The sequence below is a fragment of the Neopelma chrysocephalum genome, unplaced genomic scaffold, assembly GCF_003984885.1.
Source record: "Neopelma chrysocephalum unplaced genomic scaffold, ASM398488v2 Primary Assembly neopelma1_96, whole genome shotgun sequence".
Classification (NCBI taxonomy): Eukaryota; Metazoa; Chordata; class Aves; order Passeriformes; family Pipridae; genus Neopelma; species Neopelma chrysocephalum.
The window spans coordinates 3,176,663-3,201,006 of record NW_020897759.1 but is presented as its reverse complement, the minus strand read 5'-3'; the positions used below and the strand labels follow the sequence as shown (position 1 = coordinate 3,201,006).

At 43.8% G+C, this 24,344-nt stretch overlaps 1 protein-coding gene across 1 annotated transcript; it reads left to right on the top strand.

Annotated features, from left to right (window-relative positions):
* Window positions 1-9,391: 9,391 nt before the first annotated feature.
* LOC113972763 (protein NDNF-like) lies at window positions 9,392-16,775 on the top strand. Its single transcript, XM_027694140.1, has 4 exons — window positions 9,392-9,880; window positions 11,944-12,139; window positions 14,026-14,159; window positions 15,169-16,775. Exons 2-4 carry the CDS (start codon window positions 11,952-11,954, stop codon window positions 16,518-16,520), a joined length of 1,674 nt encoding a protein of 557 aa, XP_027549941.1. The 5' UTR covers window positions 9,392-9,880; window positions 11,944-11,951; the 3' UTR covers window positions 16,521-16,775.
* The last annotated feature ends 7,569 nt before the right edge of the window (window positions 16,776-24,344 follow it).

Sequence of the window (24,344 nt, the reverse complement as noted above, 5' to 3'; positions counted from 1 at the left end):
AGGATACCATAAGTCAGACAAACCCCAGGAGCCAGGTGAGAGGGGACCAGTTTTTATACTTTGGCCTATGTAGTGCCAGGCTGTGTGAACTAACAAAACAGATCACATGTTCATGCATGTTGATCCAGCCAAGAAAGTCTGATTGTCAAAATGTTCCCCCCACCTGCCAGCCCTCAGCCTTTAAAGGCAGTGACCTGGAGCTAAAATGGTGGGGCTGTTCCCACTCCCTCCTCTGCCTGACCTCCTGGCTCTCTATTCACCAACTCGTTCCCTTTGCCCCTCAGACGGCAGCTCCTCTCTCTTCCCCACTGCTCCTCTCTCTGTCTCAGGGAGCAGACATTGCTCCAGTGCTGTCCGTGCCATCTGGAGCAGCATCCCTATTGCTCTGCGCCTAATTGAATTTGAAGAGAAGCAGGGAGTTGGTCTTGGGAAGAGACATTTCCCGACCCTGCCTTATGACCCTGACTCCACCCAGCGCAGCATCTGCTGGGACAATTAAACAGCACCTGAAGCTCTGTTCCTTTTTCCTTCCACAAGTTCAGGAGTTGCCTGCTATTAACTCATGTCCCAGCATATCTTGGAATGATGCCTTTCTCCCACACTTTAGCTTCCTTCTAGGGTAGCCCCTTCTGTGACAGGAAGATCCCACCCTTGGTCTAGACCCAACCCTGTGCCTTCAGAGCAATGAAATCTGTTTTTTCCCTTGTGGAAGGGTCAGACACAGCCCCCAGCTCCCCTCTCACTCTCCGAGTTGTGTGTAACAGAAAAAATAAGATCCCAACAGACTGGAGGAGAAACAGCACCCAAACACAAACAACCCTCCACATGAGGGATGCAGGGAACATCAAAACCTAATGGTTTTCCTTCCTGTGGCACAGGGTGGGCCATGCTGATGGATAACCTGTTTTGCTGCTGGATTTCACCAGCAGTAAAGCGAAATTTCTATTCATTGCTCAAAGAAAGTATGAAGAAACATCAGTTGACACGCAATCCAGATGCGCTTACAAATGCCAAGGCCCTGGCAGCATCACAACATTAAGTACCTTATTCTTAGTATCTGTCCTAATGTTAGACAGACATAAATGAGAATGAAGTCAGACCCAAGACAAGAACAATTCCATGTAGGGAAGGAACAACAAGGCACTAAATTAAGTTCACAGAAGATCACAGATAGAGAAGGGAAGCTCAGGGATTTCTGATGATCGCTCCTCTCTGAAAACCTGTTCTTCAGGCCTTTGAGAAAACTTCCAGCTGAAATGGTTTGGCATCACATTACTTGAACCCCCAAAAGGAAATTGAACATGGGAGCAAGAAGCTGAGGGGCTGCCAGTGAGTGGGGCTGGCAGTGCAGGCCATTGCTTACAGGACAGGCTTCTCAGACCTCTCTGTGCCGAGGCAGCAATAGAACCACAGGATATCCTGAGTTGGAAGGGACCCACAAGGATCATCAAGTCCAGCTCCTGAGTCCTACTCCGAGCAGCTCCCTGGAAAGCTGTACACTGATAGGGAGCACTAACAAGGTGGTGAAAATTTAATTTCACATTGAAATCCAAAGACAAGATTCAGAAAGAAATGGCCACTGGCCAAGCTGTAAGATAAATGAGACCACTGTTAGGAATAAATCTGAAAAGCTGGACACCACCAGAGCTAATCTAATGTCAGAAACAGTATTTTAACACAGATTGAGTTGGACATGCTAGTAGCTGTGTCAGCAAAGGGAGAGCACTGAATTAGTCCCACCTGAGGTGGTGGCTGTTTCTGCACGCACATCAACACTTCAGTGCAAACCCAGTCCCAGTAAGCACCATGTAAAGAGTGGGGTTTCCCCAAATTCTCCGTGGTCCTGCTTTTGCAATGCCATCACTGCTTCTTTCCCTGTCATAGGACCCTCCAGATGCCCATCCATGAGTCCAGGAACTCAGCCATGGAGACTGAGAGTCACAGAAAGGGCAATCTGTGTTATCCTTGCCCCAGATAGCTCATATATGTGCCACTGGAGCCATCTTAGCTTTCCCTATTTCCCCCTTGTGCCACAGAAGCCTTGTGGGGTGATTTGGTGAAGTCTTTCCTTGGGGATGGAGATGAAGCCACATGGTTCTGGAGTCAGGAACAAGTCACAATTTCTATCCAGACCAGGCTGGGACTCTAATGGATAACCTTCAATCTGCAGAATGTGAGGGCCAAACAACTGCCACAGGGAAGAGGAGCACAAGGAAACTGAGGTGAGAGTACTCTTCTACCCAAGGGCTGAGCTGTTAGAAACAGTCACACTGCTGTTAGAAACTGCCTGGAAGAGTAAATGTTAACATTATGCCAGATCCAGGGTAGAGGCAGAAAGATTCATTCCATTTCATTATGAAATGATACAAGAACCATAAAGTGTCAGCTTTCAAGTTCATAACTTATAAATTAAGTGTAAATAGCACACTCTGAGCTCCTCTCTAGCCACTCATTTATCCTTCCCCTGTGAAAAATTAATGAGTCTATGAAATAGCTTGTAAATTTAAAGCAGTATTTTTTTTAAAATCAATGCTGTGATTTTCATAGAGACCCTGAAGCACTAGCTGGCTACAGACACTGCTGTTAATCACTGGTCTTAGGTGTGCTATTATGCCACAGGAAATGTTTTCCACCTTCTGCTAAGTTTTCTGATGCAGATCAGTGTCAGGGACAAGATAAAGCTCTCTGAGGTTATTAGGTTGTCCTAATAGAGCAATCCCTGCTTTCCAGAGCCTGACAAGCTGCTTCCTTAGGGGGGTGCTTGAGGATTTAACATCTTATCCAAGACAGCAGGAGAAGAATTAGCAAGTCAATTTTTATAATGAAGTTTTCTAGGTGAAAAATTCACTCCAGGCAAAACTTTTGGTCTGTGGGAAGGAAAGCGAGCAGAACCAGATCAGCTAGCTCTGTGTTTCCACTAAGAGGATTCCCTAAGGCCCTCTTTTGCTATTCTGTGACCTTCTAAGCTTGCCACTGCACAAAAATCTGCATTGGTCATTTTGCAAGGCCCTCTACAAACTTTGGAAGGACCTGTATTCCTGCCTGCAGGTGTGTGCATTTACCAATCCCACGCAAAGATCAGAGAGCAGGAGGGGAACAGGAGACAGGTAGGCTGAGGAACAGATAAGGGCAGGCACAGCATTCCAGGTGTTGGAGTCATGGAGGACCACAACAGATGAGTGCACAGAACAGGAAACAGCCTGGTCCAGAGGTGCCCACAGGAGTGTGAAGGCAGCTTTCCATGCAGCTGAGAACATGCCCCAGCCTTCCTCCACTCCCTTCTACCATGTCTGGGGACTTGGCTCAACACCCAAATAAATGCTCATAAAGCCTATTGAAAGGTAAAGATGTTCCTACACAAGACCTCTGTATCAAAATGAGTTGCTGCTTGCTGGTCTGGGCTCAGCCAGGGGTGCTGGAAGAACAGACAGGATTCCACGGCTGCTCTGGCATCACAGCAGGGGATGTTCTGTGGCACAAGGGAAGGCAATATCCAGAGATGTGGGGTGAGATGGCTTTAGGGTGAGCTCCGTAATTCTCTATTAATTTTTATACTTATGCTTGACAATTGGAGTGATTTAATCCATTTGCTCAATAAAAATTGTTTCCCAGAGATAAACTCTTATTTTTAAGGTCTCTCATGAAATATCCAGCTCTTTTTGATTGAGAAAACCACACACACACAGTGAAGTAAACAAGGCAGAAAAAACAAAGCACAGAAAGTACTTTTACCCTTCTGTATACACAAGTATGAACTTCCTTCTTCTCTACAGTCTAACTCTATGATGAACACCAAGCCACTGTGACAATTTATGACAAAAGTGGCGGATTTTATTAGATGCAATGTTAATTTATTAATTAAATTCTTACAATCAAATATTAAAATAAATAATCTTCCTCTGGGGACAAGAGGGAGAGACAAACATAATAACTTTATCTCTGCTGCATGTAAAATATTTGTAATCAAGGAGAAAGCCTGATCTCAAATGCTTAAAAATAAAAGGCTGGGGAAGCAAATGTGATTGGACCTCTCATAATCTAATCATTTTACTCCACATGTGGCCCCCAATCTGTTTAGGATTGTTAAAATTCCTGGATATTGTAGTGCCTTCCCCAGAGAATGCTGGGAAGAGCTACGGACAGCCTGGACCAGATGGGATGCCAGTGACTCCAGCCAGCAAAGGCAGAAAAGAGGACAGCGGTTAACTCCTCCTCTGCCAGCCACCACGGAGGAGGGCTGGACAGGAAAATTAATGCAGGCTGCTTTCCAACACCACAAAAGGCAGTTTTTAGTTTAAAGCTCCTGAGAGCAAACTACTGCAGCCCATGGGGACAAACAAAGCAAGGACCGACACTCATATCCTTCTGAGAAATTGTTCAGTGCTGTAGGTGGAAATTCGTGTGGTTTGAAAAGTCCCCTGGGTGTGCAAAGGAAGGAGAGCTCCCAGGAGCCCAAGAAGAAGGTGAAATGCTCTAAATGAAACCATCTCCTACGAGATGAAAGGCCTGTTGTTCAGATGGAAGGTGTTTTTAAAAAGCTTATGGAATTGCACAGGATCAGAGAGCTTTCCTCCAGCTGCATGAAATTCAGCAGTTCCATGCTTGATTTAAGAGCAAGAGCCTGGCTGCTCAGCATTCCCTGCCCCTCTCTAACTTACCACTGAAAGGAGTCAACCTGACACTTAAGAACCTCTGCCATAGGAAACACTTGGATGCTCCTTGTCCACCAGGGTGGATTAGTTCTATTTATACAAGTTTAATCCTTTGTCATATGAAACAAGCAACACTGTAGCTGAAAACAAAATACAGGATTACCCTATTAAAATGGTGCACTGATTACAGGCACTGCCACTTCATTCCTCCTGTGACTTTCTTAACAGAGATAACCAGTGGTTTTTAGGTAAACTGGAAACCTCACCTTATTTTTCCATACTTTCCCAAACTGTTATGCTGCTTTGATGACTTGAAGGGAATTCTATAGGTGTTTTCTAAGGCATTTAACAGGACTTAACTTAAAATCCCGAAAGCCTAGGGGCATGGTAAAAAGAAAAGGAAATGAAAATAGCAGCTCGGGATTTTTGGTATGTTTTCCTCTTTAATTCATAAAGAAGCTGTTAGTGTTATGCTGACTCCTGGCTGAGGACTTGAAGATTTTTCTGTTTCACTGAATTTATGCTCATGAAGGAAATAATTCTATCATAAAAAAATAAGGAATTTTCCCATTAAGATGGATATAGCAACCTCAAAGCAATCTCACACATCCTGCAAGATCAGAGCTTTGCACAGGAAATATCCCCTGCATCATATCTATCATCTCTTAACAGACTCCTCTGACTAATTACAACCATTCTTATAAATATCGAATATGAAAACAATGAGGAACAATTGTATATCCATAATCTTCAGTTTGTTTCTTAGTAAAAGAACCTTCAAGACCATCTTTAGTTTCAACAGCACAAAGATCATTTTCAAGTGCCAGCATCTTATCCTGGGGAGGGACTGCTAAGCAAAAACTCATGAAACATTAGTAGATACAGCATTTATCACTGTAAAATTCCCTGGAGAACTTCTCAGCATAGACATGCTGTGATGGGGGCTGTAGGTCCACGATGTAGGTCACTGGCTTTTTATCCTACAAATCACTCTGTACAGGACAACCCACCAGCCTCCCAAACAAACTATTCCTATGCTCTCACCTGGGTAGAGGCTGCAGGAAAATTTCAAGTCTGCTTTTGACTTATAAGCAATTCCCTGTCTCTCCTGCTTACTAATGCCTCTGAACAGGGGCTTTTCTTATCAGACAGTCCCTTGAGTGCTTTTGCATTGCCCAGATTTGACAAAACCTGGAAGAAATAAAAGCAGCTGCCCAACCACAGTACCCTCGGTAGGCCTTAAGTGCCAGACTTTTGCTTAGGCTTGTCTTTCACAGCTTCAAAGGAAAGTGTGATTCTTTCTAGAGCCCAGCTGTGCATCTGAGATGATTTCTTTTGAGCAATAATACTAATCAGAAGTACATTAACTTCTCAAGGACATACTAGCTTCTGAAATAAGCAATGATTTGGACAACCCCTTCACCTGGTAGGGGATTTTAACAGAAATTTGCACTTCCCCTCCCGCTTTTCACAGCCAGAAGGACAAGACAGAAGTTCTCCTGCTGAAAGGAATAGATTGCAACTTGCAGCCATGAAAAATGCAAAATGTATGCGGATGCTATAATTGCCCCATGACACATCCCATTACTCCTGCTTGGGGTTATGAAGACAGTTTAAACGTACAAATGAGTTCAGAAGGTATTTTGCAGGCAGACAGGCAGCTGGGAACCAAAGACTAACAATTCCAAAACTCAGTGTTCACATGTAAAGGACAGAAAGGGAGAATACTACTTATCTCATAACTGAAAGATTAGATTTCTCTTTTCCCGTGCATTTTTAATGTGCTTACAGGGTTTCATGAAACAGAACTCCCGGGGCAGGGCTGGGGGCACAAGGAAGTTGTCTGTGCTTGGGAACTGCCGGAGTTACAGCTGTGCAGTAGAGGGGAAGACATGCAGACCTGTCACCAGTCTCCCATGTATCACACTGCCATGGAGTTCTAAAGCTCTCCCAGCCCTTCACACAGATGCAGATTCCTGATGAAGGTGACCCCACCAGCTCCAAGGTAGGTTGCCAGGGCAGTGGAATTGCTTCATCAGAGAAACATATGGTCAGTCTTTTGCATCTCCTTGCCAGGTGTGATACAGTTGTTACAGGTGTGCTCTGTGTGGCAAGCCAGGGCTGGTTGTGCAGCATCCTTTTTGCAAGGCATGCCATGAAAACCAAATGCTGTGGGCAGGGAGTGCTGTGGTAACAGTGTGCTGCCAGGACCACAGGACACTACTCCTCTGGCTTGCAGAATCCCTCACCCAAATACAGAAACTGGGACTGCAGCTGTGGAAAATGCACATCTGAAGCATCTCTGAGAGCTTCAAGCTGAATTCCTGATGGTCTGACTTCTTGCTCCCTTTTCAAAGCCACTCCTTCGTTTTAGTGTTACTGTTCTTTTAGCAGAGCCACTGCATAACTGAGTATAGATCAAGTCTCCAGTGTCAAAAGTGGTCATCTCTCACATTTGTGAAAGGTGTGGATGGCCAGCAGGGTTGGAACAGAAGCAGGATCTCTGAACCCATCTAAAGTCAACTCAGCTCTGAGCCTGCTCATTAAAGACATTTTTCTAGTGAGAAGGCTGTTGTATCAATTTTGTGCCAAATCAAGGGTTTGATTAATGCCTGTTCTGACTCAGAGCTCTGAGTTCAATCAAGCTATACAAGTCATGAATTTAGCTCTTAACTTTCTCCACAGAGAATACTGCTTTGGAGTTTTTTTGATGCTGCTTCAGTGAACCTCTCAATTTATGATGCATCTCACTCCAGCAAAGCCTGCAAGCAGACACATGTGGGAAGTATGTGAGAAACTGTTGAGAGAAGAACTGGACTGCTTCCATACTGAAACCATCACCAGCCTCTTTCACCTGACATCCTTGCTCCTGTTTTATTCAGTGGTAAACAGAGGGCTCCTTCAAGCCCTTGGCTTACCACAGCTGAAATGATGGCCAAAGCAGAGACTCCCGCTGCCTTCCCTAGAAACTGAATCTGTGCCGTGGGTAATGGTTTGTCCCAATGGCAAAGGGGGGATGAGACAATGAGTCCATCCCTTCTGTAACAAACATGTCCACTGTGTCCAGATTGACTAAGGATTTTACCAGTTATGAGTGACATCTGCTTCTGAGCCCTGCCCAGAGATCTTACTACTTAACATTGGTTACTAGCCAACAATTGTCCCTGCTGACTTCCACCAAAGTGGAAGTCTCTCCAAATTCTCAGCAAAACCAGACTGTAGCCCCTGCACATATACTACGGCCAAGATTTTTTTCTCTCATGCCCTGTTTTCAGAGTACATTTTTGATGCACTTCATCTGACCTACATTTCCCTCTTCCAGGCCTGCTCTGGGACCTTACTGGACTTTGCAGCACCTCTTTCTCATGCTTCTTTCCCATTAGGGGAACAGTTTGCTTCTGGCTGGGGACTTACACTTTGGCTAGTTCCCAGATCTGTTGCACAAACATTACCTGTTCTGGATTTCACACCAGAGTGATGGTTTGTCTGAAAGATCCCATTTGCCATTTATCCTACTTCTGCTAGTTTTCCAGCGCACATCCTGCAATGTCCCTTCCTAGCTCCACAGTGCCAATATTCTGATCATACACAGCAAGGCTCCCACATGCTGTCCCTTTTTAAAAGCCCAGTTTCTCAGCAAAACTTTTCAGCCAACATTTGATGAACATCGTAATTATTCCTGCCACCTTCTGCAGTGAGAATAAACAAACTGTATTTCTCTCCCTTGCATCAGTTGATGAGCAAATTTACATTTTTCAGAAGGATCTGCTATGCGAGATCTGTCAAAGCCTCTTTCTATTTCTCCTTCATTTGCCCCTCTTCTTAGCAAATTTTCAGCCTAGGGATGGCTTAAATAATATATCTCCAAATCCAGGAAGACAATGGTAAAGGGTTACTGCAAGTCACCCTCTTCAAACACCGAACAAGAGACTTTATTTAAAAATAAATAAAAGGCCTAGCCTCCCTACTATACTCTGTCTGTACCCCCTGGAAATTGCCTGCCTGGAAGCTCATGCAGCTCCTGGAGCTTGCCTTTCAGAGCAGACATCCCCACAGGGACGATCCCAGGATGTCTTTCCCGACATCTCAGGCCAAGAAGCACAAGCAGCCTGTGAATCCTGGCCATCCATTGCTCTCGCTCAGCAGGAGTGGCCTGAAAAGGACCATGGCTTTGCTACAACTGCTTTGTAGCCCAAACAAGCAAGCGTTTGGCTTGCTGTGAGCCATTTCTCATGCACCCTTTTCCTGCCTCCTCCCTCAGGCACACTGCTTTCACATCAGAAATACTCCCCCAAACACTTTTGGAGTTTCTTTCTTACACAGCCTCTGCAAGCCAAGAAAACCGCTCAGATCTATTCAATAGATTCATTCCTGACAGTCTTCAAAGGATTGCTAATTCCAGTCTGCTTAAAAAAATGCAGGGCATTCCTCCTCTTACAGCTTTTCTGCCTTCCCTTCTTTCTGTAAGTCAGCACCTGTTGAGCCATAAAACAACACACTAGAAAAACAGTGCACCTGAAACTGTTTGAAGCTTCAGGAGCTTCTGCTGTGGGCAAGGAGATTGGACACTCCTTGGGAGGGCAATCCAGCTGCCTGTGCAAAACCAGCTTTCTGGAGGAGAGTGGTTCACCCCTGGCTGGCTTGGATTAAGGGCTAACAAGGGTTAACAGTGTTTGCTCCTCTCGCCATCTCACCCCCTCCTCCTCCTCCTCACTGTGCATTTCAGTCAAAGACCTGCTCCCTGGCCAGCCACTGCCGGGATTAGGCTGCTCCAACAGTCTGGCTGACACTCTGTGCAGGAGCAGGGTCCGGGGGTCTGGAGGCAGCACAGCCGAACTGCTGCGCAGCCCTCCAGCAGGAACTCTAGAACTGAAGGAGCAACAGTCACCACTCTGAAGATTTTAGAATTATGCAAGTTTAAAACAACCTTTGAAAACACCCAACTTAAGAAAATACCACATTTCTGGTGGTTTTTTGGTTGTTGTTGTTTGGGAGTTCCCCCCCTCCTTTTTTTTTTTTTTTACTTTTCTTGGAATACTGCAAGTATTTTAGTTACTATGCCTGCTGAAGAGCCATATGGAAAAATCGGTTCTGTCCTGTTAAACTGGTTGCACAGTTTTGATTTTCATGTGCCTACAGAGATCTGAAAAGTCTATGTTGTTTCATTTTATGCTTTTTCGGCAGAGAGGGCAAGTGGTCTGTGGATCATCTGGCCAAGAACACAATAGGTAAGCACAGTATTTTTTGTGTGACATGTTTCCAAGAGTCTGAGAATATATTGTTTGTGTAATTGGGTGAAAATTACCACAGCCTTTAGGATGATGTTCTCTTTGGGATAAGCTGATTATAGGTTTGTTGATCGCTTGGTTTGTTTGTTTTCCTGGACAAGAAAAGCTGAGCTGCTGTGGTATCAGTGTGGTTTGCAAGATCCTGTCATTTAAACAGCAGAAAGACTTTTTTTTTTTAATCCTCTCTGAAGGGGCAGAGCAACTCAGATTCCACTATCAAAGGTAAAACAAAATATTTGGGGTTATGTTTTAAATCTGTAAGCTATTATTAGACTACAAGAATAACAAAGTGGCAAAGTGACTCAGAGTCATAAGGAAAGCTCTGTTATAAGAACACTAAAAATGGAATTGATATAGAAATCTTAACCATTCTTTCAGCTTGTTCAGATGAGGGTTTTATCCTGCCCTCAACCAGGTGCTCAAAATATTACAAACAGGCAGAGAATATATCAACTTTATTTGGATGTTGAGAGGGACATTCAGATGATCTAGCAGTGATAATTTCCATAATAATCTCACTGATACTAAAGATGTGCTTTACTTTGGGAATCGCAGATTTTGTACATAAGAACCTACAGATGTATTCCATAGTATGTTTAAATGTGCATGTTTGAAATAGATTTAAAAAGGAACAGGTCCTTTTATAAAGTCACTTTAATTGCAAAGGATAGCGGGTCTGTTGAACTGTAGATTTGACTGCCTGAGATGTTGTGCACATTTGCAGGCACCATGAGGAAAGGGCTGATCTCAGAAACAAGTAAAAATTACAAAGAATTGAGCCTTGTCTTTTATGTTCTTTTCTATCATTAGCCAATAATCATATTTAACCAGGATATTTACTCTTTGCTGCTTGTAAGATGCAATAAGCTACTTTTCCCCCAAAAAAGGGATCTTGCTCACAGAGCTCCCTCTGCTTTCCAAATCCCTGAGCTACAGCTGGCACCTGTGTTAAAGGTCTATGCCCTTTCCACTTCCATACTTTCCTTTTTCTGAAACTGGATGTGGCAGACAAAAGAGTTCTAAGCATAATCAGTAACCTCACACAGTAGTATACTGTCAAATTCCTTCTCCTAACCGTAGTGTCCTGCCTGTGTGGCTTTGGGCAATGTACACAACCTTTTAAATAACATCAGAAATAATGTCAGCATTTGCTCATGATTTTGGGGACTGGTTGTGTACTTTTCTCTCATAGATGCCAAGCTGATAATAAAGCCTCCTGGGAACACAGATACACTTGATTTTTTAAAAATCTCTCATCAGAGTGAGTACAATATAGTTGTTCCTGTGAGCAGCAAATGCTGAGACAGGCTGGAAGTGATGCAGGTATGAAAATGATGGGCAATACAAAAACCTAAGAACAAGAGTACTGCCCTACAGTAATAAAGCCTTCCTCCAAATGAGATACACAAAGTGCTTAGAATCTCCTGAGTATCAGTTTAGGGATTCTTATCCAGGATTCTCCACCTTTCATCTAAAAGTATCTTACACAACTCTTAATAAGTCATGCTGATCCTCTTCTCTGCACATAGAGAAATAAAAATTCAACGATCTCCGACCGACCAGCAGCAGCAGAGTTTGGGATATAGTGACCTCCTGTGAGTTTGAAAGTGACAGCTCCATTACAAACAGCTCAGCCTTGAAATTTAGGAAATGAACACTATAAACTACAAAAAAAAATATTTCTGGTGTAATTCTCCACTCATTCTTTCAGCAGTAAAAGATTTTTTATAACTGTCTTGTGATATTGTACCTGTGCTACATTGACCATATTTTCTGTAACAAAAGACTTAATAGCAGCTTCTGCCATTAAATCTTTATAGAGAATTCCTCTGAGAAATATTTGTGTGAACTTTAAGCAATTTAGCAAAATGGAGACTGGCACTCTATGAATGCCTAACTTGCTGTGATTATGATAAATACCAGTAAAGGCACAGAGAGTGTCACTGACTATTTTCTCCCCAGTGACAGCAGTTTCGATTCACTTTTGTCATCTCCCTTTGCAGTATTGAAGATGTCCTGGCTCAGGTTTTATCTGCCTCTCCATGTTCTCATGGCAGCTTGCTTGTGCCATTCCATAAAAGCACCTACCACCAGTTCCCAACAGAGCTTCAGGACTGATCTCTTCAATTTCTACCACTCCCTGATACTTGCTGATGGTAAGGAAACTACAGTTCACCTGATGAAGGATATACCCAAAAGGTAAGAGCAGATCAGCCACTCCTGTTCTCAGAGACTTCCCTGTGGCACTGGTAGTTGCACACTACCAGCACAAGCCAAGAATCTCTATGCACCTGCAGAGCTCTATCAGTGCACATTGAATTCACAGAAAAAGGCCCATTGCTCAAGTGTCATTCCATTGCCCAGAATCTGGAATGAGCCTCTGAGGTGATGCTTAGGTTCATGTACACACTTCAGGCAGCTTTCTGTGGTGTTTGTCAGAGCAGCAGCACAGCAGACACACAGTGGGTGAACCCGAGCAGCAAACAGTTGTGCCACAAACAGCCTGGCTTCAGGACTGTAGAGACATCAGCTGTCCTACCTTCATGGTAAAATACAATTTTACCTAGCAAATTAACTATCCCCAAAATCAACAGAACATCTGCACAGATATCTTCTCAGAGAAACTTCTGCCAGTGTCCTGCATGCTTGGAAGTGTTTTTGTTGGTAAGACCAAAAACACTTCGGATGTGGAAATTCCACGGATTCTTTGCTTCCCCAAAATATCTGCAAAGTTTTCTGCCATACCTGGATATGTGGGTGATCTGGATATTACAACTGGTGCTGTATATCTTGGGCAGCAAAGATCAATCTGCTTGTTTGGGAAGAGAACAATTCAAGGGGTTTAATCTGACTCTACTTTGGGCAGTGACCAGCACATACAGATTTTGACGTAGACCCAAGTGGTCATGGAGCAGAGGGTGAGCCCAGATGGTTTAGTCTTCACATGAATTGCACACACAGAAACTGGAACATGGCAATATGTTATATAATGTGATGATGCTCACAAGAGCAAGGAGCTCTCCTTGTTAAAGGAAAAGGGGTATTGAAATCTCAGAGACAAGGGAATTTTTCTGTGCTCTTGGGGCATATTACAACTGCAATTAGGAGGCAAAACCCCTCGAATTTAGCATGATCAGGTAAGGTTCTTACGAACCCCAGTCATCCAAACAGAAAGCCAAGAGATGGCAAGTTTTGGCTTAGAGTAAAAGACTCAAGAATGTGGCCCAGTAGCCATATCTTGAAAGTAAGCCAGACCTCTAAGCTTACATGATCTATCCATAATGACTAGGCTTGTCTTCCTAATAAACAAAAAAACCCCTTGAATTGCCTTCATTTAAGTGCAGAGTGAGTGACCCAAGTCCAAACAGTTCTGTGGCCATACACAGTCTGTACAAAAACAACAGAAATAAACAGAGTGAGACAGGAGGTTGAGCTTTTTTTAGGCAGGAATCAAAGCTGACCAAAGACACTGATGTCACTTTGCACTGCTCATGCATAGCAAATTGACACAAAGGCAATTAAGGTAGAACTGGCCTGGATGAAACTGCCATTTACATCTACAACTGTTCAGGACTGGCTAAAACCAGTCTGTTACATCTGCTTCATCTGACACCCGGGAAGACCTAGATATGCAAGCACACGTGAGGGAGGATAGGGTCTAAGAGCCTTCACTAAACTCCAGTCAGGAAACCCTGGGGATAAGTGTACCAAATTCCCCAGAGTTAGGTAATGGGGGGGTTATCTAAAAGGCAGTTCAAGCTAAACCATATCCATCATCCAAAATCCCCAGCTCAGGACTGAGATATGATATTCACCTCAAGTGTGCTAAAATTCAGAGGGAAGAATATTGCCTAAGGTACATGAACAAAGCTTTCAGCAAATATTAATCATTAGGAAAAAAAAGAAAACCCACAGCATGTATTCCTCCCACAGCTGAAGATTTTCAGGCATTCACATCCCTTTGTGTGGATGCACCTCAGAGAGCAATAATCATTTCAATACCACATCAGAGCAGCTGATTACAAGGCATCTCATGCAAACTTGAACTGCCTGAGACTTTCCCTCTTTCTAATCCACATTTACAGGTACTACTTTGTTTTGGAAGAAAGCAGAGTCCTTTCACCTTTCACAATAACAGTGACCCCATGTGATGTTCCCATCGAATGGAGCATACTTGTGCACAAGGCTTCAGCAAGTTTCCCAGGAAAAGAAACACAAGGTAAGACCTTCAGCACACAAGGTAAGACCTCTGTCAAAGCAGAGGCAAAAAAAGTGTAAGTTACTCACAGGTAATTGTGTCACAGGAAATTCCCCACAAGCCTAAACATCTCACACTTCCCTCTCCTGTAAATTGCCATGGGCTCACCCTGTTTCCATGGATGAAACAGGGGAACCCATCAGATTTTGCCCTCAACTCAAGTAAGTTAAGGATTATATGTGAAAAAAACTCTACATCTAAGGTTAATATTTGGGAACAACTGTGGGTCTTTGAGGCTGCACACAGATCAGCTCAATAAGCTCTTTGTACTGGGCCAAACTTCCCCCTGCTGCCTCAGCTCTTTTTCTGTGGCTTAGGTCACTTGAGACAATCATTTGCTCCCCACAGCAAAGAGGAGAAGATTTATCCATTTCTTCCTCTAGGATTATCATCCACCATGGCAGTGGGCATTATACTGCCAGTAGCCTAAAAGGCAATTCCTTTCTCTTGCACGATTTTTTGAATTAATGTTTCAAACTAAGAATCTGAAAGCTGCCATTAACAAGTCTTACCTTTCAAGCAGGTACACCTGATCAAGTTCAAATTATGCTCCCATGTTTTCCTTCTTCAAAAGAGACAATGGCACAAAACTAATCCAAAGAAAGCCCCTATTCTAGAAAGAGTGAGTCTCCTCAAAGTGAAGTACCCTAAGGGACAGCTAATGGAAGAAGAAAATTGTAGGGACATCAGGCATGATACAAGTTCAGCTTTTGCAATCTGTGGTTTCATAATAACAGTGTTTTTGAAAACATAATTCTACAGCTGCACAGTGAAAATAAAAGCTTCTCAAATTTTATTTTAATAAATTGCCAGTAGCAACATACTTTTACTAAAACATATTTTTAGTTATAATTATTGTTTTCAAGAAGAAAATATGATGTTCCCTAACATATGAACAGTAAAACTTATATGATGTGCTTTATTTCACGCTGGTTAAAACAGAAGTTACAAGTCTGCTTTTTGCCTGCAGGTGACCATGATACACAGGAGGTCTCAAAATCTCAGAAGGCCCCAAGCATGGTATCCACCATTTTTAACTACAAGGGAAATTCTGTAGAGACTTACATGGGTATGTCTTCCCATTCTGCCCTTTACATGCTGGAGTTCTTATCCACTGAGCGAGACACACACATTACTGTGTACCTAACCACTGACACAACATCTGGGCACCTCTATCCTGAGCTCCCAATGGATCCACGCATAGATGTTATTGGAGTTGGGCATACAACAGTGACTCTGACCTGGAAACACAGTCCTTCTGTCCTGCAACATAGAGAAAGCATCCAGTACTGTCTCCTAGTCAATGAGAAGCACAACTACAAGAGCTTATGTGCTGCTGAGACAGCAATCAGGTCCTCTGGAATGAAGCTGCCACCTACACTGGCTTTGTCCCTCTCTCCCTACCTTCTTGAGCCACAGCAGGTGATGATCCTGTCCAACAGTGAACTGAGCATCATCAACAAAGTGAGCAGTGGGGAAGTCCGGCAGATCTGCATGGGCACCAAGAACACTTACACAGTGCCCAACCTCAGCCCCAGCACCCAGTATTACTTTGATGTTTTTGTTGTCAACCTCCTTACGAATGCCAGCGCCGCTTACACCGGGACGTTCGCAAGGACCCTGGAAGAACCTGAACCCAAGGTGACCGAGCTGAAAGATGGCAAAGTGATTCAGGTTGTCCTGGATGGGAAAAAGCAGAAATCCTACAGCCTGCAGTACCAGGCGAGGCACAAGAAAGTGCAGTTCTCCTTTCAGCTGTGTCATGGCCAAGTACGGGTTCACATAACAAGGAACGGCAAAACAGTGGCATTGGAAAACATCTCAGGGCTGAAGTATTTCTCTCTGAAGGGAAAGCTGTTGGACACGTACCTGGTGCAGCTGAGGTCCACAGAGGAATCTAACTCTTCTGTGAAAGTACAGGTGTCCCCCCACTTCCACAAGCCTTTATTCCCGCTTCTTCCAGAGAGCTTAAAAATCAAGTCCTTCAGTAAACTGAGAACCTGCAACTCTGTGACCATTGCCTGGCTGGGAACACAAGAGAAGAGCAAGTACTGTGTGTACAAGAGAAGGATTGAGGAAGGTCAGGTCTGGAGGGAACTGCAGAGTGCAGACAGGTGCTCTGGACCTGAATCTCGGCACAAATCAGAGAAAGTGCTGTGCAAGTATTTCTATGATCTGAATCTCCAGCGAGCCGTCACCACAGAGACCATCAAAGGGCTGGATGCAGGAACTCTTTACTTGTTTGATGTTTACCTCTTTGGGCCATCTGGCATCCCTGTCAGATATCACAGCAAAGTCGTGAAGACCAGAAAAAAATGCTGAAGGTTTTAAAGAAAAGTTTTGAAGTGAGTGAATGAAGACTTCTCAAAATCTACACCAGTCCATGTCATAGCATGTGAAGTTTAAAATATGCTGAGACAGAAAAAATATAAAGCCATGAGATTCTACAGAGGAAAAAAAAAAATCTTAGTTGTCTAGATCATTACACTTACTTTTACATCTCCTCTCCTGTGTGGGGTGAGGTTTTTTCTTTTCCTATCTCATTCAGACACCAAAAACAGACCTGTGAAACAAACCCACATACGTGGAAATAAAATACCCTAATGACACCTATGAAAAATAGATTGGTTACCTAAAATGCTTCTGAAATCCAGTACAGAAATGATGGGAAATGCCTCACAAGAAGCACACATTATTTTCAAGTTCCAGAGATTTTTCCACTTTCTGTAACTCACTGAGGTAATGAGGAACTGAGAGACCCCCATAAGTCAGGCTACTCTTGAGAAACTGAACTTCCTCCCTGCTTGAACAGACATGGAGACAACAAGAAATTAAAAGAAGCAGTGCAACTGGTGTAAAGCTCCACACCTCGAGTGAAGCAGGCTGAAATACACCTTCCTCTGTTACCTGCATGTTTCATTTCTATAGAGAAACTGTGCTTGATTAGAAACATAAAATTCAGGCCAGGAACTAGCTCTGGATCCAGCTTTTCTGGGAAGTATACAAACATACTGCTGTGCTGCTGCCCATTGAGGAAAGCAGCAAGTGAGGAATTCTGCCACAGAAAGAAGATTTATCTATAACCTCAGATATCGTGCTCCTGTCTATGACTGTGTGACTCCTGAGTGTAATATAGTCATTCTTTACATCTTTAAATGAGCCTATATCAACGAATGCATTGCTTTGAGAAAAAACTAAATGTGGTTTTCCTATTAAATATCATGGAGGAAAAAAATATTTGTAGTAAAAATCCTGACAAACACTTCTTAGTTGCCTTGTTTCCTTGATTACCTTCCTTAGATGACATGAGATAGTAAAAAAAAAAATTTTGAAAAAAATTAAACCCCCTTGTGCTTAAAGTCAATTATCAGCAGAAAATATTTTGCACACAGGCTCTAGAATTTACATATGAAGAGATACGATAGATCTGCTGACCTTCCCAGAGGTTGCAAGAGAAACCTTGCCTGCAGTAATTCTTTTTTTCTACAATTACGCTAAGAAAATATATAAATTATTAGTTCCATTATTGTATATTTCAGAAGTTCTCTTGCACTTCAGGGCCATTAAGGTTCTAGTTTGAGCATTTATTACCTCCAAGCATGTTTGGAGGCCTCTGGTAAGGACTGAAATCCGTCCTGTGTGCAGACACAGAGGTTTGTGTGTTCCCTGCTCCAAAGACCCTCTAGCCCTGTGCACACACCATACATTAGCAGACTCTTCAGCCCCAAATGAGGGGCTCAGGCCTTCACAGGGGAGCAGCTGCAATATCTGGGCTTTGGCTGGGCCTTACATTCCTGCAGGCACCTCTCTGGACTGAGCAGTGCCACAGCAGGAGCCACGTGCTCTGCAGCCTCCTGTCCACACTCCACGGGCCTTTTGGCTAATTACAGGGGCTGGCAGTTGCACTGCCTTCATTCCAAGGCAGAGGTCCTCTTCATTTGGCTCCTGCCAAAAATATTCTGAGCTCAGAGGGCAACAGAGGTCATCTCCACTTGGAAGTCTCGATGTTTTCTGCCTTCCTCCTCCATTTCAGGCATTTATATGCTGGATGAATTTCACTTAGATGCCCTACAACTGACTGTAATAACCATGATAATAATAGAGGAGGAACAGGAAGATCTGATTAACTGCAGATACAATATATTCTTAATCCACTGCCCTCAATCAGACCATTAACCCTTGCTTTTGCCCTCTACAAACGCTACAAAAATGTCACTTGGCTGAGGAAGATACATCAGCACATTGTCCAATATTGGTGCTTCTACTGAAGAAGGTTTTTTACAACAGAACTGGCTTTGGACTTCTGAGCAAAACCTTGGTTTTGTGCTGTAGCCAAGAGGTCTGAGGAAGGTATAGGAGAGCCTGGCAGAGGGCAGAGAATTTAGCAGTCAAAGGTGACAGAGAAGCAAAGGCTTGGTGCAGCACCAAGTTGACTGACAATTAATCAGAACCTGGAGGGAAGGAGTTCAGGTTTGGAGATCAGCAGATATTTCAGGGGGACTTTGAAAAGAGCCAGAAGATACTCCTATTCCCAAATTCACCAGCTCCTCTACTCCACCTCTCCCTGGCCATTGTCACATGCAGAGGACTGGCTGAGGCAGAGACAAGTGGGAAGCTCTGAAGACAAAAACTTACAGCTCCTGCAGCCCAGGCTGTGCCCCAAGCAGAGCAGTGACCACTGCAGCTGCTGGGGGGGGCTGATGCCAGTCCCTCACTCAGGAGGAGCTGCCCCCCACACGTAGCAGGGACCCCATCAGCAAAGGTGCCCGTGCACAGGAGAGAGAGCCTGGATGTAGGGAGGAACATGCTGTTCTGTCGAGACTCATTGCCTCTAATGTAAGCAGAGCAGGCAACCTGCCCTGCAGGTAACAACCCACTTTGCTTATGTGTGCAGCCAGCCATGCCCTGTAATACAGGCCCCAGGAGCAGCAGGGAATATTCCTCTCTGTTGATCTTTCCACTGTGATCCTGCCTGTGTGCACCAGGCTGCAAAACTGTTATCAGCTCACTCATAACTGTGCTTATGGGGCAGCCTTTGGGTGCACAGGTTTCAGTTGGGTGTCACTTTGCTGACTGCTGTCCTGGAAGTTTGAGAGGTTTATCCACAACAAAACCAAAGGTGCTGCATTACACCACTGGTGCTCTTCCCACCCCTTCATAGGCAATTCCTTAAGTTCACATCTCCCCACCTTCAGCACTCAGCAGTTCTTTTCTTTCAAAGCTGCTTGGCATCTTTAATTTTTTCTCTTCTTATTTGACTAGTCCTTGCCTATTGCAGTCTGACCATAAACATTTCCCAAGCCACATTTACCTACTTTCTTTTCTTCATGCTTTCAGCAGTCCTTGCTCAATTTTTAGGGAAGCTCAGTTCCTTCAGTTGAGCCTGTCCTAAGCTGTCACCAGCTCTTCCCATTTGCTCCCCCCATCCTTGCTGAGTCTGAGTCACCTCAGAAGTGCAGAGAGATCTCTTCACGGAGAACATCTCAAAAGCAATGCTTTGCTCTTGTGGATCATTTAATGTAAGTCAACATTGTTATCAGGCCAAAGTATTTTTTTCTGGTGTTCAGTAGTGGGTCCCAGCTTTTTTGTATTCTTCCAGCTAATATCCTGTCACAGCCAAGATTGAAGGTCATGCACCTCTTCCCAATTTTTACAGAATTTCTACCACTGTCTCCACATGGGAAGCGGGGATCAGGGTACCAAAAGCAGAGGAGATAAGAGAAAACAGGTTTCATTACACATCCACTTCCCCTGCGGGTTCAGCCTCACAAATCAAAACTGGCACTGGTGAAATGAGGTGCTGGTGTCTGAAGCAGTGAAATAATAGAGCACAGGCTAAAGTCTGCCATTATGCATGGCTCTTGGCCACACACCAGTACAGGGAGGGGCTCTTCAGCATCACCTTCCAGGGTTTCACAACTGCTACTGATACAAACTTGGAAATATAACCTAACACAGTAATAATTGCTTTTTTCATTTATACACTTTGAAAGATACTGCTGCCTAAAACCAGTGTAGAGGTTTCTGACACTGGGTTCAAGGACTGATGACATTTATGAGTTAATATTTAACTGACAACAAGAATAATCTATTTCATCATTCTTTTTCTCTCCTGTATTTAACAGCCCATTTATTCATTCATTCCCTATTACTTTGAGTTTCCTAACAAATGTAAATACCCTTCAAAGTGAATCTGGAAGTTTTTTAAGAACTTGTTCCCCATCTGCCCATATTGAGGGATGCATTCACAGCTTTAAGGATTTTTTTTTCCCCAATTTCATCTTTGTGTCTTTGTATCTTTGCATGTATTTTTCTAATGCTTTCCCACTTGGAAGACTCCCTTCTAGCTTAAGCAACATGTTAAGATAGTTCTGCTATTTTGGCCTCAGGTGCTGGAGGGAAATCCTGCTCATGATTTGCTTTCAGACACAGAGCTGATGTTTACATGTATACACATCACCCCCAGTCTGGGTTCCATTATTATTAGTTGTTGGATTTTGCAGGTAGAATTTAGGAACCACGGACACTGCAGTTAAACATCCTGGACACGTGTGGCTTTGCACAAGGCTTAAAATCTAATTTTGAAAGTCAAATAATATTAGCACTGACAGCAACTCCAAGCCAATGACCCCAAAATGCCAAAGGCTTTCAGGTGCTCTTAGAGCAACTGAAGCTCTCTGGCATTTAGAGAAAAAAATGGATGACTTGGCAACTGAGTAGTCATTCAGCAAAATAATCCATCCAGGTAAAACAAAATAGATGGTGTCTTTAGGGATGAAGATGAACGAAAGATGCACAGCTGCTCATCAGTGTCACCTCTCCTGCACACGCTGGATTGAGAAATCAACAGTGTAACAAAGCACAAACAGGGCAATGTGCTTCTCTTGCACAGCAACAGGTATTTCCTAGGCGAGTCTGTCAAGGAATATTAAACAACAGCATCGTAAAGAGCAGCTAAATTTACTAGAAGAGGCAAACAAGTGTGTCTTGATCCCGCCTTGCATTCTTCCGCACAGAAACACGATGTAATTCAAGGATGAGCCCAGAGGACACTGGGCTAACAACCACCGCTGGCATGAGCCGCTGCGCTGTCGCTCCAGCATCCCGCGCTGCTGGGAGCGGGCCGAGCATCCCAGGCAGCACATGGAATGCTGCGCTGCCGCCAGGTCTGCGGGCACGAGAGGGCACTGTCAGGCTGGATGAGAAGCGGAAAGAGCTGACTTGATAAGGCTTATCAGGAGCAAACATTTCAGCAGATTTAAGAGGTCAAGTATCCTTTTGATAATATTATGAGGCAGAATGGATGGAAGGAAAATCCAAGGAGCTTACATTTTATTTTCTTTTAGCCTTTCGAGTCTTCAAAGTTTGAGGGGTTTTTGTTTAAAATTACAGTGCAGAAAAGTGACAGCCAAGGAACAATAAAAGGTAGGCACTTGCTGAAAGGACTCCAACAGCAGTGCTCCCACTGAGATGTTCAACACTGCCACTGCTGATGGTACTAAAGCAGCTATAAAACAGAAGAATACTGTGGTGCTGAGGACAGTTACAGATTTCACGAGGTTAAGGTGGGGAGCCTTAGTTTAGGCACAAACTGCCCAGCAAGTTGTGAGCCCCATGACAAGTCTCTATCCTCTCGTGTAGTGCCCTTATCCTGAGGGAGATTCTCTGGAATATTGCTTCCCTGTCTCACCAGTTTAGAGATTCACCCCCCACCAGAGCTCGATGTCCCATCTATGTATACTCCAGGGCATGGAAAACATCACAGTTTGACAGGGACTTGTTCTTCAGGGAATTTGGTCACTGACCTTGTAGCCCCTATGAGAGAGGAAGACAGGGACTAAGAGCCATCCCCAGAAAACTGCATCCCCTGACCCATGCTGCTTTTGCGAAAAGGAAGGTTCTCTGGAATTCTGCTTCTCTACCTTAGATTTACAAAAGCATTTGAACAAGGACAGCCTTGCCAGGGCTGACAGCAGAGGAGACCAAGAGGGTAAGCACCGGAGACTGCTGGGTTTTTTAGCAGGTATTGGTATCAGTGACACAGGAGGGGCTTTGAGAAGGTGACCCAGGAGCTCAGTTTCAAAAGGTTTTTATCAGACTCCCATGGTAATTTGCTCTGAAAGCAGAACCCAGTAGGAAGAGAGACCACCAGGTGCCAGGGTGAAAGCAGAAGAAAACCATGAAGAATCAGAAGGTAATGAGGTAAAATTTGAGTTTGTTAGAAGCTTTCAAGGAAAGAAAGGGCCCACATTTGGCACTGAGCTCCCATTTTTGCAAGTCACCTACTCAGGAAGCCTTTTTGCTTGGACAGACATTTCTGCAGAATGACATTCATTTTCAGAAGGGCTCTGCAGGAGCCCTGATAAGGGCTGCCAGTGGGATACATCAGTCCTGGCCCTTCCTGCAGCATTTTCCAGGCACAAGCACCACAGTGGTAACTGATACCAATAATTTTTTCATTCTCTTTCCAGCAGCAAGAAGATTGTTCTTGACTGAGCTTCACTGCTGATTAATTTCTGTCTGACAGTCACTGCCAGCACATAAGCCCACTAAGCCCCCAGTATTCCTGTAGCTTGACTCACACAAATAGGACAACTCAGCATGCAGTGTGTTGTCTGTCCCAAGCCTATGGTCCTAAGGAAATACTCAACCTGAGTCTCCTTTAGAGGCCTCTGAAAATAACCACATACAGCACACTGTCAAGGTAATGTGCTGTTAGAGCTGGATCTCACATATAACAGATCCACTACATAAAAAAGACCACAAAACCAAAGCAGGGACTTGAGGCAAATAGTCAAAGTCTGGCTGTCCTGCTTTTCACTTTCCTCAGGGAAACATAGTTCAAAATCAGCCTAGCAACACTCAAAATGGTTCTACACAGCACAGCTGAGGTGGTACCACTTTTGAGGAAAATCACTGAGTTTAAAGATAGAAAGTACCAGTGTGGGGTCCCGCACTTTTTGTGAAGGCAGGAGATGGCTTTAAAGACATTAAATGCATCTCTACTGTGACCTCATCTGACTCACCTAAGGCCACAGACATCACTAGAGAGCTTAAGGTTGGCTATTTGAGCTTCTCTCAGGTACAGAAGTGCAGAAAAACAGATTTCCTGACATGTCCCAGTGGAGAGTTTCACAGATACACCTCTCAAACAGCTGAGGAGCACAGCTCACAACTTGTCTGGTTTCCTGGGCCTCACAAGTGAGGTAAGAAAGATTCAAGAAATTAATTGTTCAAAATATCCTACCTGGTTGGAAAAGTTTTGAATTCAACACTTCTACCTGCAAATAACTGACAACATTGTATCACCCTAAGTAAATCTGTAAGATGTATAGGTGGGAATCTATAAGGCCTCATTTTGAAACCATCTTCATTTTCATAGATCTGTGATCCAAACAACTTAATATATGTTGCACAGTGGTATCTACAGATATCAAGTTATCCCTGAACAATGTGTTAGCAGTGCTCCGGGCACTACTAGGGAGGGGACTTAAAGCTCTCTCCACATACTCACTCAGACATACACACATAAGACTCCTTAACAACTCTGTGCTTTCAAATGGAACTTTTCTTGGAAGAAGTTTACCATGGGCAGTGACTGGATAAACTTGCCATAAAACATAAACTTTGATATATTTCAGAAATAAAACAATCACAAAAACTGAAAAGAGTGGGTGGGTCAGAGTTGTGTTTCCCACAACTTCAGGAGTTACATCATGCCCAGCATTGTTGATTCTCACTGTGTTTCCAGAACATTTGCAGCACTGTGATAAGGTTAGTAGAGTAGGACAAGCAGAACTATTCCTATTCACTGCACTGGTGACAGGAGTTCATCTCCTAATGCTTCACACACCAAACCCCTACAATTAGGGAGTGAATTCCCTCTTTCCTTTTTCCATTCTTGATACATAGAAAGCAGTCATAAGCATGAGCTACTTGACTTTACAGTATCTTAATGTTATGACTTGGGGTCAGTTTCATGATTTTTAAGCATTTGGAGTTAACAGTACTCGTGACTGTGGCTTGTCAGCTGCAGATCATGAGGGACAATGAAAGAAAGAACAGTTTGCTTACAGTGACAATGAGGAAGCATCAAGATGCTTACTGGACATGGTGGAAAGTTTTAGCTTGGAGGATTCTTTGGCT

Bases quoted from the DNA above. Each gene is read 5' to 3' on its own strand.
- LOC113972763 (XM_027694140.1), top strand. From the start codon at position 11,952: ATGTCCTGGCTCAGGTTTTATCTGCCTCTCCATGTTCTCATGGCAGCT. The intron at 12,140-14,025 runs GTAAGAGCAGAT...CCACATTTACAG, and splicing joins ATGAAGGATATACCCAAAAG to GTACTACTTTGTTTTGGAAG. The intron at 14,160-15,168 runs GTAAGACCTTCA...TTTTGCCTGCAG, and splicing joins CCCAGGAAAAGAAACACAAG to GTGACCATGATACACAGGAG.